Source organism: Eumetopias jubatus, unplaced genomic scaffold, assembly GCF_037043125.1.
Source record: "Eumetopias jubatus isolate StellerSeaLion01/CBP00866 unplaced genomic scaffold, mEumJub1_p1.0 scaffold_11, whole genome shotgun sequence".
Classification (NCBI taxonomy): domain Eukaryota; kingdom Metazoa; phylum Chordata; class Mammalia; order Carnivora; family Otariidae; genus Eumetopias; species Eumetopias jubatus.
This window is the reverse complement of record NW_028274817.1, coordinates 42,238,701-42,253,162: the sequence shown is the minus strand read 5'-3', so window position 1 is coordinate 42,253,162 and position 14,462 is coordinate 42,238,701. Positions and strand designations below refer to the sequence as shown.

General features: G+C 47.6%; 2 protein-coding genes across 4 annotated transcripts; one reads left to right on the top strand and one right to left on the bottom strand.

The window, feature by feature from the left end:
• Window positions 1-1,522: 1,522 nt before the first annotated feature.
• SLC25A53 (solute carrier family 25 member 53) lies at window positions 1,523-11,406 on the bottom strand. 2 transcript variants are annotated; one of them, XM_028096962.2, is made up of 2 exons: window positions 10,909-11,406; window positions 1,523-4,065 (listed from the first exon to the last, which is right to left on the bottom strand). In XM_028096962.2, the coding sequence occupies exon 2, from the start codon at window positions 4,032-4,034 to the stop codon at window positions 3,114-3,116; it is 921 nt and encodes a 306-aa protein (XP_027952763.1). In that variant the 5' UTR covers window positions 4,035-4,065; window positions 10,909-11,406; the 3' UTR covers window positions 1,523-3,113. The 2 variants fall into 2 exon arrangements, with proteins under 2 accessions (XP_027952763.1, XP_027952764.1); XM_028096963.2 differs by lacking the exon at window positions 10,909-11,406 and adding an exon at window positions 4,777-5,660.
• Window positions 10,802-14,423, top strand: ZCCHC18 (zinc finger CCHC-type containing 18). Of its 2 annotated transcripts, XM_088028693.1 has the most exons (4): window positions 10,802-10,910; window positions 11,303-11,396; window positions 11,763-11,818; window positions 12,031-14,423. In XM_088028693.1, the coding sequence occupies exon 4, from the start codon at window positions 12,790-12,792 to the stop codon at window positions 13,999-14,001; it is 1,212 nt and encodes a 403-aa protein (XP_087884819.1). In that variant the 5' UTR covers window positions 10,802-10,910; window positions 11,303-11,396; window positions 11,763-11,818; window positions 12,031-12,789; the 3' UTR covers window positions 14,002-14,423. The 2 variants fall into 2 exon arrangements, with proteins under 2 accessions (XP_087884819.1, XP_027952761.1); XM_028096960.2 differs by having other exon boundaries at window positions 10,802-11,396.
• Window positions 14,424-14,462: the final 39 nt, after the last annotated feature.

Below are 14,462 nucleotides of genomic sequence, written 5' to 3'. Positions count from 1 at the left end.
CCGTGCACTTACATTAGCTTATAGCCAGGCAAAATCATCTAACACAAAGCCTATTTTATAACAAAATATTGAATACCTCATGTAATTTGTTAAATACTGTACAGAAAGTGAAAAACGGAATGGTTGTGTGGGCACAGAATGGTTATCAGTGTATTGATTGTCTACCCTCTTGATCGTGTGGCTGACTGGGAGCCTCGGCTCTTTGCTGCTGCCCAGCTCGGGAGACTATCTACCACATATCACTAGCCCTGGCAGACCAACATTCAAAACTCAAAGTGCAGTTTCTACTGAATACCTATTGCTTTTACACCATCATAAAGTCAAAAAATCCTAAATTGAGCCACGGTTAATTTGGGAAACATCTATATGGTAATTGTGCCATTGTCATAGATATAACACAGTCTTTGAAAAGTAATTTGAATATACAAATATTGACTCTAGAAATATTAAGATTGCAATTCTTGGGTTGTTCATGGAAAAAATAGTGTGTGTATAGCTAGGGAATGAGTACTCAGTAAAGCAAATGGGCTAAAATGTTAACAGTAGGTGAATTTGGGTAAAGGGTATATAGGTGTTCTTTGTACTTGACTTATGCTGGCAACTTTTCTATGAATTTGAAATTATTTCTAAATAAGAAGTTAAAATGGAGAAAGGAACATGGACTGACACAACAACGTAAGTGGAAATCCACAGCATACTTGAAAATAAATGAATGCATCTCTTGGATTAAAAGGTGGGGGGAGTATGGTAGTTTATCTCCTTTTCGGCTTAAAAAACGCAGCTATGGGGGAGCCTGCATAGCTCAGCGGTTAAGCGTCTGTCTTCAGCTCAGGTCATGATCTCAGGGTCCTGGAATTGAGATCTGCATGGACTCCCTGCTCAGCGGGGAGTCTGCTTCTCTCTCTCCCTCTGCCCCTCCCCTACTCGTGCTTGCACACTCTCTCTCTCTCAAATAAATAAAATATTTTTTAAAAACCCACAGCTATAAGCTATTGATTTTTGTAAATATTTTCTTCCTTAAAAGAGTTAGTCTTGAAACAGAACTAGCTACTGTTCTATTTTACCTTTCCTTGTGCAGGCCCTGTATTCCCTGTCCTTGAATCCAGAGTACCATCTTACCCCGTCCAAGTCTCCACAAGGATCAGACATGGGAACTCATCTGCAGCTATTCTGGACCAGCCATTTTCTATTGACCTTGCTGGCAAATGCATTCTGATCTCACATTGCCTACTGCTCTGTCTTTAATTTCTGTGAGGAAATTAAAGTGAGGAATTCTCCCAGCTAGGGTCTATAATTAGGTCATTTTAAATGACAAATTCGGTTAGGTAAGGAGGTGCAAGTGGAGGTCATTATCATTATCATCTACAAGGGGAAAACTGCAACATATGTCATCTTGGAAATCTTCAAAGCTCCAGAGTTGAAATGAATGGGACAGTTATGCAGTGTTTCTGCTTGTGAAATTTTACTTCCTATGGTGTTGCTCATAGCAGACATGCCATCAATAACACAAAGTCATCGAATGTTCCAGTTGAAAGTCATTTATTATTATTAATTATTACCAGCAGCAGCAGCATTATAATTCGCATAAAACTAAATCCACTAATAAAAGAAAACAAAACCACACCCCAGACATGTGTCTTGCTGACAGCGAGTCAATAACATTATTTTCATGTACAAGGGACAGCACCCTGAGGATAAAGATCATATCACAGCTTGATAATCAATTCAATAATTCTGCCAACATTATTGAGCACCTAGGCACAATGGGAGATTTTAAAATGTATACAAGAATCCCTGCTTCCAAGGAGTTTTACAGTCTAGTAGGAGGTATTGAAGAACACCAACAGGAACACAGGGTCACATGAACTCAGTGACATAATGGAATCAGTGCCGTGTATGCAGTGTTCTTGGAAAGGGGCATCACAAGAGACTAACGTCACAGTTGTGGGATATCAAGAGTCTCCATAGAGAAGGTGGCATCTGAGCTAGGCTTTGAGGAACTGGAAGGATTTTGGCAGACTGGCATGTGAGGAAGGGGCATTCCAAGTGGAGAAATAGTGTGGGCCAAAGCAAGGCCACGGGAAAGTTCATGGCATGTTTGGGGAGAGAACAATAGTCCAGTTTAGCTGGTTGTGTGGGATCTATGTAAGTGGCAGTGGTGTGATAAAATGCTGTAAGTTATATGGGGGTCATTATGTCGAATGGCTCTGAAGGACAGGCTAAGATTTCTGATCTTTTTGTCACAGTGACTGTATTTATCCACAGCAATAAAATATGCAATTATTTGTGAAGAGATATGGTCATTTCACTTCCAGATTTCCTAGGGAAACTCAAGTGGTTTCCAGGCAATGTTATTGCCTTGCTATCAGAAATATCCTGGCAGATAACACCAAGCCATTTAGAGTAAATTTTTCTCATGCAACTAAATCTCTTCCCCCACAGTCTATTCTTTCCACCCAACCAGGGACAACACTTCTTCCCACTCCTATATCCAGCCCCATCAGTTCCTGTGACATCTGATCAGTTGAGGCAAGTCTAATTTAGGGTTTCCAGCCCCAGCTGCCAGCCTGACTGAAACTAGAGCCCACAGCCCTGAGAAGTGAGAGTGGTGGCGTTAAGGATAGTGAACAATATCGTGGAAATGTAGCCATCTGAGAAGTTCTATGGAATCCACATCCTAAGTGTCAAGCTTAGTTCTTTGACACTGGAGTCCCTGGTCCTCCACTAAGTTTGGTCCAAAGGACAACTGGAGGGATCCCAGAACTCACAGTGGCTAACTAAGGTCATCTTTCAACAGTTCCTCTTACTGTCAAGGAACTCCTTAAAGGAATGACATTTCATCAGGGTTACAAGATTTTTAAGGGCCTCCTTGGTCTGAGGCTGTTGAAACTGTGGACAGAACAGAGTGACTTTCTCTTTCTGACCAAGGAACCCTGTTGGGCTTTGTCTGTGCCCAACAGGCTGGTAGTTGGGAACTTCTCCCATGCATTGGCAGTTCAAAGACACTAAAGAATGATTGTATTAGGTAACCAAGTCAAAGAAGTAAGCTATGTAGAACGACCTGGGAAGGCTTAGGATAACAAAGTTGCCATAGCCACACTTCCTGCAGCTAGTCAGTCTTTCAGCTCTTTCCTGGAATGAGACCTCCTCTGCAGGAAGTCATGGATAGCTGTAGTGAGGCCCCATGTCACGCTGGACCTTAGGATGACAAGGGAGCCTCCACGGTAGATCAGGAACACCTTTCGGCCCCGAGTGTCCCACACGTCCTGGGCAGAGGCCCACAGGCTTGGCATGCTCTGCCAGCCAACATGGGACTGCATATTGGCCACCAGCACAATCAGAGGATACAGAACTAGGCAGGTGATCGTTCCATTGACACTCCCAGACACTAAGGCAGGAACCCAATGGGGCAGACCTTGCTCTGCCAAGCCATCCTGGATGGGGTCCTTGAAGGAAAAATACAGAGCACTCCCCAGGCTGTTCCTGAGAAGGACAGGCCAGAAACCACGATAGTAGCCCAGTGACAGCCGCCCCCAAAGCCCGTAAGAGTTGAATTCCTTGAGAATGCTGACGGTGCTGGGGAAGCGGGCTTGCTTGCGACCATCCTGGAGCACATTTTGCACCCTTTCAAAGGGGCTCAGTGCCACAGCCTCCACCACACCAGACATGAGCCCTGCAGCCCAGCGGTGTCTCAGGGAGTGTGGCCCAACAGGAGAGAGAGAACACAGCAGGCTATCATAAGTCCCAAACAACAGAGTCCCTTGCAATGTCTTGGAGAGAAGAGGCGGGTATATTCCCCGGTAGAAGTATTGAGGGCCTTCATGCCAAAGCTGTCGCACAGCCTCTGACACTGCCATGGCATGGATCTGTTGCCGGAACACAACCTTATAGATAGGGAAAGTCAGAAAAGTAGACATAAAGTTGGAAACGGCCCCAAGGGCATAGGCCTGGGAGTGCCAGCTCTTCTTTCCTGGAGACTCCGCTCGTGTCCTATGCTGCAGTTCCTTTCCAGGAGAGTGGTTCTGTTCCTCCATGCTGAAGACAACTGGGTACAGATGGAAGAAACTGGCAAGAGTGGAAAAAAAAAGAGATTAGTTAGACTAACCCATTAAATTTGTCAGTGGCATTTTCATGGCTTAGTTAGAAACAGCCCCCAAGAAACTCAGCCCAAGGAAAAAAGCAACACTTTAGGCCAGTTTCTGAGAAATAGGCACACTCTTAAGAAGTCATCAACCTTGAGCGCCTGGGTGGCTCGGTCATTGAAGCATCTGCCTTCAGTTCAGGTCATGATCCCAGGGTCCTGGGACCGAGTCCCGTGTTGGGCTCCCTGCTCAGTGGGGAGCCTGCTTCTCCCTCTGCCCCTCCTCCCACTCGTTCTCTCAATCTCTCTCTCTCAAATAAATAAATAAAATCTTAAAAAAATTTAGAAAAAGAGTTTAAAAAAAAGAAGTCATCAACCTCAAGTTAGAACAGAGGCAGTTTTTTTTCCTGAACAGTCATCCCTACCATGTGTTACGAACAAATCAAATATTCTAATATTCAAAGAAGGTTTGTGACTGAAGAAAACAAAATTGGGGAAAGAGGGCTCCAAAACCTATTGCACTCAACAGTCACCACATAAAGTTTTGCATTTGATAAACTACTAGAATAATAAGTTGCTACTCTCTTTCTAAAGAGCGGCACTATATCATAGAGGCAGAAAGGCAATCAGAAGTTGTATTTGATACTCTCTCTAAAAGCCGGTAGTAAATCTGGGGAGTGAGGAATCTCCCTCACCTCTGTCTGCAGATTCCTGCCCGTGTCCGGGCTGTTTCATGGCAACGCTCCGCCCCCCTCTTCTCAACTGAGGAACCGAAAGGGTAGCTGTTCCTGGAAGGTCAGCACCACAGGGCTCCACACCTAGCAATTTCCAAGCCTATCCTTGTAGTCCTGTAGCTGTATAGGAGAGCAGGGATTTTACAACCTTGACACGTGACGTCATCAGCCAGACAATTCTTTGTTGCAGGTGCCGGTCCTGTGTACCATAGAACGTTTAGCAGCATCCTGGTCTCCACTCACTGAATGCCAGTAGCACCTGTTGGGACCAGCCCAGCTACTACAACCAAAATTATCTCCAGACATTGCCATATATCCCCTGGGAAGCAAAATCATCCTTGGTTCAGAATCCCTGTGCTAGAGGGAAGACACAGTACAAGGGCCCCAAACTACTGATCCCACCCCAGAAAGGGCTGGGAGCCCTAGTGGGGGTAGATAGATGAGAGGTAACTGGGGATCCAGGACACTCGGGATCAAGAAGAAATGAATGCTCAGTGTAGATCTGAGAACCTGAGGGAGTTTGTCAGGGAGGAGATAGGGCTGAGAGGACAGAGTGTGCCACAGGAGACAGCGTGTGGAGGTGAGGCAGCACAGAGCTGTAGAGGGAGGGGAGAGGAGAAGACAGGCAGGGGCGGAGAGGACACCTTGATTGCGCAGGGGATTCACATCGAGCCTGGTAGGAATGGCAGACTCTGGAGCTTTCACACAGAACCCTGGGCCGTGTGGTCCTGAGGGGAGGGAGGTGCTTGGGGCTCTAATTATGCTCGCAGTCGATGGCCCCTCAACAGGGGACAAAGGGGTGCAGGCTCAGGCCTCGGGCCTCGAGGGAGGGGTAGAAGCCAGGTAATGCGAGAAGCCCACTCAAGCCTTCTCTGGGCTGCCACACCTAGAACCCGCCAAGAAGTGCCTCTCCTTCCAGAATTGTCTCCCTCAGCTCCTCCCTGGCTTCTTGCTCCTGCTCCATCCCTGACCCCTTAATTTGACCTTACAGCCTCCCCCACAAGCCACACACACTCTCCCAGTGGAGGGAGGTGGAGGCTCAGCCTCCTGTGCTCTGTCAGCACCCCTCCCCTAACCCTAGCACCCCATGTTTGCTTCAAGCTTCCCCTCCTTAACCTCATGGGCAGAAGGAGACTGGGAGGGCCCTTCTGCCTCAGACCCTTTAGCTGAGAACTGGCCAGAGCAAAGGCTCATGAGGCCCACTCTTGCATCCCTCTGGGGACACTTCTGGGCCCCTAGTGGCCACCTCTGTCTCTCCAGAGCCAAAAGAGACCCCTCCCCCACCCCCAGGCCACAGGTAGCTCTACTCAGGCCCCCAAAACCACAGGCATGCCCAACATTCCCCAGATCTACTACCAAAGAATTTCTTCCCCCAAATCTTACTTGCACCTAAATAAGGATGGGTAGTGAAGGAAAGGTTTGTCCCTTCTTCTATCTCAAAGTGCAGTAATGTTCCACATCTCCACATTTTCCTGAGTAACCTATAAACATGTGTTGACTGACTGCATAAAGCAGGTGGACCTAGCAGAAACACCGGGCTAGGATTTGGCAGACTAGCCCTCTGAGTGCCAGTTCCATTATCAACTTCCTTATGACCTTTAGAAATTCATTGACATCTTGGAGCCTCGTCCATCTCAATTATAAAATGAGCCGAGGGGGTGAAATGCTCTCTAGGCATCCTCATATTGTGCATGTCACTGGGGGCTGACATGGGGGGAATTTAGGCCGATATTTGATAGCAGAATCATGCTTTCCCATCCCCAATTCCATCTGCCATTTTTGCCAGTCATTTTCAGGAATTAAAAGTGAACAGTAATTTAGAAACACCTTAGCTTTAATATCTATTCATCATTTTATAAATGTAATTCTTCCTATTTTGTGGGGGAGAAGGAGAATCCACTTTTTTCCCCTTGTATTCTCCTGCTATGATGCCAGGCTTGGGGGGGTGGTGCAGAGATCTAACACTGAATTGTCTCTATCCCTTAGTTGTGTGACCTTAGGCAAGACATTTCACTCAGTCTCTGTTTCTTTAGTCATGAAGTGGCAACAACAAACCTACCTCCAAAGGTTGTTGCAAAGATTAATAAAATAAAATGAGATGAAGTGGTTAAGCATCCATGCCATAGTGGTCTTGATAAAAAGTATTAAAAAAAAAAAAGAGAGATGCTTCCTGACTTCTCCATCTGTCTCCACAGAGCACATGCTCCTGCAGGACACTCTCAGATCAGCCAGAACCAGATGAAGAGGTACAGCGGAATAAATCCTGTGTTCGCATGGGAGGCAGCAAAGACCTTTCTTCTGCGAATACAAAGATGTTCTATAAACCATTATGGATGGTCTGGCCCCTCGACATGAATTCCAAAGTACAGACCACAGAATGCGCCGGGGGTCAGCGTTGAGTAGTTATTACCTAGACTCCATGTTGTGCCTCCTATGTTTATAGCCTAGTAAAGTGAGCCCAGGGCATTCCAGACTGCCTTGGCTCATCTAGGCCAGATGGACAGCCTGTGCGACCACCCCAGGATCCAGCCCCATGTTTATTTGTTCATTCAGTGCCTCCCTCCGCCAGTCTTTGGTCAGCTCACAAACCCATATTGATCGTCTACTAAATCACTTGTGGGTAAATTACTACGAATCTAGAGGTGAATAGGACTTGGTACCTGCCTTCAAGGGCTTGGGAGTGTAGTGGGAGAGACGGGTCAACAATGAGCTAAACTATACTGGAAGGCAAAATAAACGGCACACTAATCAAGGTCAGAGCAGAAAGACAGGAGCACTTCATGCTACCTGGGACAGGGAGCAGCCAAGAAATTTCTCTGAGGAGGGGCATCTGACTTGATCCTTCACCAATAGGCGGAGGAGTGAGGGCAGCCATTCTAGGCTGAGGAAGAGGTCTAAGGCACAGAGACCTAAAAGCATAAGTGGTACACAGCTCTGGGGACAGGCCGTGGGAAGGAAATACAGCTGTGGCTGGCAGAGAGGAGCAGATTTAGAATAAGGGCCATATTTGTTTTCCCCACTGCAACGCGGTATAGCATAAAGACACAGGCTCTGGAGTCACACAGCTCTGGATGTGAACTTCACTGTGCCACCTGCTAGCTTTAGGACCTCAGCCAAGTCTCTTCACCTCTCTGAGCCTCGGTATCCTTATCTGTGTAATGATCGTCATGAAGCTTGCACAGGATGAAGCATATAAAATTCTTAGCACAGTACACAGTATATCAATTGCTCCGTAAGTTATATTAGTAGTTTCATTAAAAAAAAAGAGAGAGATCCCAGAAATAAAGATTAGATTACAACCACACTTTTTCTAAAGGCAGAAATCAGTCTAATGCTCTGGGTCTTCCGCAAAATTCATTTTAAATTGCTTGTTTGGGAGACAGCAGAGCAAAGTTGTTCATCGGCTTCGGAGTTTGACAGCCCTGAGGGGGCTGGAGTCCCAGTGTCTCCACTTCTAAATTGTGTGCCTTATATAAATTACTTAACTTCCCTGAAACTCAGGTTCCCTATCTGCAAAATGGGATAACGATGCCTAACAGGGCTGCTGAGAAGCTTAAATGAGCGAACAGAAGGAAAGTTCCTGGCACAGGGGAGGCAGGCAACCAAGAGAAGCTATTATTGTTTCAGCTGAAAACTTTATCTCCCTAACCTTCAGGCTTTTAAGATTTCTTTGTTGAAATTAGAAAATGTGGTGTCATTAGAGCCATGAATTAGAGCACACTCCCACACATGAGGACAAAGATAAGGGATGCTCTGTATCCAAATGGAGCCAGCTTAGCTTACCAAATCCTCCTCCCACCCTTGCCCAAAGAGATCCTCGCTTTGTTTGAAGGGTCCAATCCAGGCACCTTTACACAATCCATTTCCTTTCACCTTTTTTTTTTTTTTGTCAGAGCTCTAGCTCTTTGTCCTATTTGATCCCACCTCCACCAGTGGCAGATCACCTAAGTTGGCAGTGAAGCTAATTTAAACACAGAACAAGAATCTGCTGAGACCCAGGGTCAGATGTCATGGCATTGGGGAGCAGAAGCAGAAGTCTGAAGGAAACCCAAGAGCTACCACCAGCATCACCCCGATTGTGTGAGGGGAGCCTTCTCTCTACCTCCCATACCCCCCAGCCTCCACCACCCCTCCCACACTGTTCCATCCACAAGAGAAAGGCCACCGTCCTCAGATAAAAGTCCTCATCTCCAAATCTGAAGTGTTTACTTCAAGGAACCCTAGGTATCGGGTTTTTTAAAAAAAAGGAAGGCGGAAAAGAGCATCAGGAGAAGTACCTTGGCAGGTTGAAAACGAACCCAAGAACAGTAGAAGGGCGTTAGATTGTTCATTTGCTTCCAAGCATCAGGAGGCCAGAACAAGCCCCGCAGGGGGCCTTTTAACCACAATTTACATCAGGAAAGTAAGACCTGCTCTCCAAGAACCAGAAGTCATAGAATGTAGAGAAGGTTTCCCAGCTACTGGTTTCACAGCCCATTCAAGCTGGCGGGCCTGCAGGACAGCCCTGCATGCCGTTTCCATGGAGTTGCTCCTTCTTTGGGGCCAGTGATGCCAAATCCAGCAAAGGAGAGGGCCCCTCAAGAGCTCACAGAAGGGCAACCTAGCAACCTGTCCTCAAGCCAGGAAATGAAAGAGCTGTATCAGCGGTTGAGAGCACAGGATCAGGGGTTAGGTCAAACTGTTTCATTCCTCACACTTCTTCCTGAAGTGCAAGTTGAAAGAGGAAGATGTTACCAAGAAAGATGGCAGGGGAATGATTGTTAAACCATTTCTGGGCCACAGACTTACTTGACAATCTCCAGAATGAAGGACTCAGAAAAATACAGAGTTCAAATTCTTGGTAAACGATTTGAGAAAGGACCCTAGGTAGGAACCTCTGCTCACTGGAGTTACGTGTCATGACAGATGTGCTGCGGGCAGATACATTGGCAGCAGGCCATTTACTTATGACCCTCAGCATGATGTGGTGTTTCCAGCAGTGATTCATAAACTTCTCTACACCTCAGAATTAACTACAGCACTAGTTAAAAATGTAAATCACACTCCCCACCCCTAGTCCTAGTAAATCTGAATCCCCCAGAGGTGGAGCTCAGGAATCTGCCTTTCTAACAAGCTCTCCAACATGATTTTGAGGCAGCCAGTCTTGTACCCATACTTTGGTTAACAGCATGGGCTCTGTCTGGTGTCAGAGAGATCTGGTCCAAATTTTGGCTTCACCTTGTAATTTCAGGCAAGTCATCTCACCTCTGAGCCTTGTTTCCTTTGAGCTCATAAGCTGTAGAAATGTTTAACTTCTTTTTAAATAAACAGGCATCTTATTGTAGTATAAAAAATGGTGTAAAATGAGAAAGAAAAGTGCCTTAGCTTCCTTTTCTGCACAATGTTCCTGCAAAAGTTGCCTACCGCTTTCCCTACTCCCTACTGCCTCCCCCAACCCCCCTCACTCAACACTACCATCAGGCCAAGACTGCTGGTGGGTTTGAGACCACCGACGGAGAAATACTCTGTAGGCAGCTCAGCTGGGCAAATAGTTAGCATTAGAACAACAGGCTTGGATGCAAAATCGGATGCTGAAACTTACTTGCTGTGTTTTGCTGGGCAAGACACCTAACCTCTGTTTCCCCATCTGTACAATGGAGATTAATAGTCCTTGCTCACTAATTCTATATAGTTCCAAATGGGCGCTCCCATCTCCACTTTGGCTTTTCTCTACTAACCCTCAATCTGAGACTAAAGCGGAGTGTTTACAAGTGGCGTCCTTTGAAATCGGGTATGTCGACTCGGGTGTGAGCTCTTCGCTCTTCCCTTCCTAACCACACTGCCTGAGTGCTGAAGTGCCCTCTCTGTTAAACTGGCACACCGCGGCTGAGAAGAATAAATGAGATGTCCGTGCAAGCGCATTCGCACGCAGAAAGTGCTCAGTAAATGCTTTCTCCCCTTCCCCTTATACAAACGTGAGGGGCTCTTATTGTTCACTTGATTTCTGTCCCACCTCGTGTTTAACGCATCCGGTCTCAAAGCGCGGAGGGAGGAGAGTCGAGATGGAAGAAGGGGTGAGGGAGAAAGAAAGCGAAGGGGAAGCAGCAAACTCACGGGTAAAATGCAAATCGGCCCGGTAGGTGCGTCCGAGCTGCACTTGACACGGCGCTGGCTTCCGCGCCCGTGTGCCGCAGCCCCCGCCGGCCGGCTCCCCCCTTTTGCTAGCAATGGCCTCGGGGCCGTAGGCTGAGAGGGGAGGCGGCCCCCGCGCCCCGTTGATTGGCCGCTCCGTCCCGCTCATCAAGCTCTTTTGTGTCAATGGGCAGAAGCTAACTGAAGCGGCGGCTGCTGGGAGGGCTCAGCCGGTGGTTGGGGGAGGCCGCAGCTGCGGTGGGAACCGTGCTGCCTCGACTTCGCTACCCCTGGCTGGGAGGCTGTGCGGTGCAGCTCCATCCAGCAGCTCCGGTTCGCTCGGTGGCGGAGGAGGCGTCATCCTTTTCCCCTACAGGGCCGCGGGGACTGGAAGGCGGTAGCCGCAGCTGTCCACACCGGAGCATCCGCTGTCCACACCGGAGCATCCGCTGCCCACCAGCCGGGCACAGGTAAAAAAAAAAAAAAAAAGGCGGGGGGGAGCGCGATTGCCCGGCGCGCAGAGAGGAAGAGGAAGCTCCACCAGTACTGGGCCGCTCCCCATTTGGGGAATCGAGAACTGAGAGGCGGGGGAAGGAGCACTCCCACGGCCCCGCTGCGCTGAGGGAGGAGGTGGGGTTTTGCTGGATACTGCCAAAGGCTCAGGATTTGCCAGAATTGAAAGGGGGGGGGAGGCGTTTTTGGTAGGGGTCGTAAGGGACAAGGAGGAGATAATCACAAGCTGTCTGCTTTGAATCCCCTTTGCATTTCCCCATCTCTTCCTGGGGAGGAATATGAGGGTGTGCGTGTCCAATTCTTATTCCCTTTCTCCGTGGCAGGCCATCAGAGCCAAATCCGAACTTGAATTCTGTCTGAGCAGCTGATTGCAGAGCTGGTAGGCCAACAATTTCCCAGGGGACATGTAATGGAAGGGGTCACTTTGACTTGTATTCAGAAGGTGGGAGCGGGAATTTTCTGTCTGAAGATGGGAGATGGAATTTTCCCATCTGGCTACAGCGGAGGTGGGGGCGGGGAAAGGGAGCGGGATGAGGGATGAGGCTGCTTCTGACCCTTCCCTTCTCTGTCCTGCCCTACGCGACGACACAGTCTTGACGCCCTGAGGACTGGGATCTGCAAACCCCACTGGACGGAGGTCAAGACTGGGATCTGCAACCCCCCAGTGGACAGAGGTCGACCTACCCCGAAGGCGAGCTTTCTCATGGAGGGCACCTGTTGCAGAGGCTGGAAGTGAAATAAAGGCGTGCACTTGTTTCCGAGCTTATGTTTTATAATCCGAAAAATAAGGGGGGAAACTTTGAGAAGGGTGTGTGGTTAAGATCTGAAACGTGAGTTTAACGGATGTCTTTAAAATTTTTTTATTTGAGTATAGTTGACACACAATCACACGGATATCTTATTTATTATCATAAATCTGTGAGATTTAGACCATTGCACTCTATTTTGAGAGCCCAACAACAGCTCCACATACACTATTTCACCTAGAATTCAAAGCAGCAGTTGCCCTCCCTCCTGGAGGACTGGCCAGAGGGGATGGAAAAGTACCCTGCTAGCAGGAAGATACCCTTTAGCTCGAGAAAGTTGTAATTGCCAGTCTCCTGCAGGGTATTTTTAGGTCAGTGGGCAAATATAAAATGTACTGCGGGGTGTTCATTAAAGTGACGTGACTGCAGACCACTTCCCTGCAATCTACTACATTATTGACCTTTCCCCCCCTTTTTCTTTACAGTCCCTATTGAGATACAAGGAAGGCAGAGCCTGGGAACATTGGGGATTCCTCCTACAGATTAGGCTTTTCTAAAAAGCCTGAGCATCTTGTTATATTCAGATAGACAACCGTCATCCGTCATGGCTAGCATCATTGCACGTGTGGGTAATAGCCGGCGGCAAAACACACCCTTGCCACCTTGGGCCCATTCAACTTTGAGGTCCTTGGGGAGGAGTCTTGGTCCTTTAAGGGTCCACATGGCAGAAAGAAATGTGAAGCTCTTCTCCGGGAGAGTGGTGCCAGCCCAAGGGGAAGAAACCTTTGAAAACTGGCTGATCCAAGTCAATGGGGTCCTGCCCGATTGGAACATGTCTGAGGAGGAAAAGCTCAAGCGCTTGATGAAAACCCTTAGGGGCCCAGCCCAGGAAGTCATGCGTTTGCTCCAGGCCGCCAACCCCAATCTAAGTGTGGCTGATTTCCTACAGGCGATGAAACTGGTGTTTGGGGAGTCAGAAAGCAGTGTCACCGCCCATGGTAAATTTTTTAACACTTTGCAGGCACAAGGGGAGAAAGCCTCCCTTTATGTGATCCGTTTAGAAGTGCAGCTCCAGAATGCTATTCAGGCAGGGATCATAGGTCAGAAAGATGCAAACCAGACTCACCTGCACCAGCTCCTTTTAGGAGCTGAGCTAAATAGGGACCTGCACTTTAGGCTGAAACATCTTCTCAGGATGTATGCAAATGATCAGGAGCATCTTCCTAATTTCTTGGAGTTAATCAAGATGATAAGGGAAGAAGAGGATTGGAATGACACTTTTATGAAACCGAAACGGCCCAAAAGGTCTGAGCTAATCTTAGAGAGGGCAGCAAGCCCTGTAGCATTTCAGGGCCCCCAGCCAATAGCAACCAGCAGCACCAACTGCAACGTGATAGAGGTAGATGATACCCTTGATGACTCAGATGAGGATGTGATCCTGGTGGAGTCTCAGGACCCTCTACTTACATCCGTCGATGCCCCGCCCCTCAGAGGCAGGGCCAGACCTCTCGATCCAATACTGGTCACTGATTCCTCCAACAGTTCCCGGGCTCAATCTCCCACCAGTGAGGGTTCTGGGTATAAGAATAATGGTCCTGGGGATACGCGTAGAGCCAGGAAGCGAAACTACACAATCTTCTGTTCTTATTGTGGTGAGGAGGGCCACTCAAAGGAAACCTGTAAGAGTGAGAGCAACAAGGCCCAGGTGATAGAGAATCTGATCATCACCCTGCAGAAGCTGACACATATAGAGGAGAGGTCAAAAGAGATTCCTGGTGAACACAATGACCTCTCTGGGCCTCTAGTAAGGTGCTAGAATGAGCCCTAAGTGAACCCTTAACTGTATTCAGATGGGAAAAAGAGCAGGGGTGGGAGTAGATTTCTATCTGCATTAATTAATCCACAAAGTGGCTTTATTGTGGGCAGAAGAGGTCTTGGATATCACCAAAGTGGAGGGGATAGCCTGAACTCTGTCCCTGCTCCCTCCTCTGTCTGCCTAAGGGTCTATTCTGTGTGTGTGTCTGATTCCTTGATGACTATTCTTTTTATGAAAGGAGTAGAACTCTGTTAAACCTTCACAAAATGAAGGAAAATACAAATTACCCAAAACTCTTCATCCTTATATAAACATTGTCAGTCCTTTGATGAATGCCCTTCTAGGTATTTCCCTGTAACTGTGTACCCAGATAGATATATGTATAGAAAAGTGAACAAATAAAAGTGCTGTTCTATACTGTGTATTTTTTACCAAACTATATATTGTGGAGTTCTGTGTCA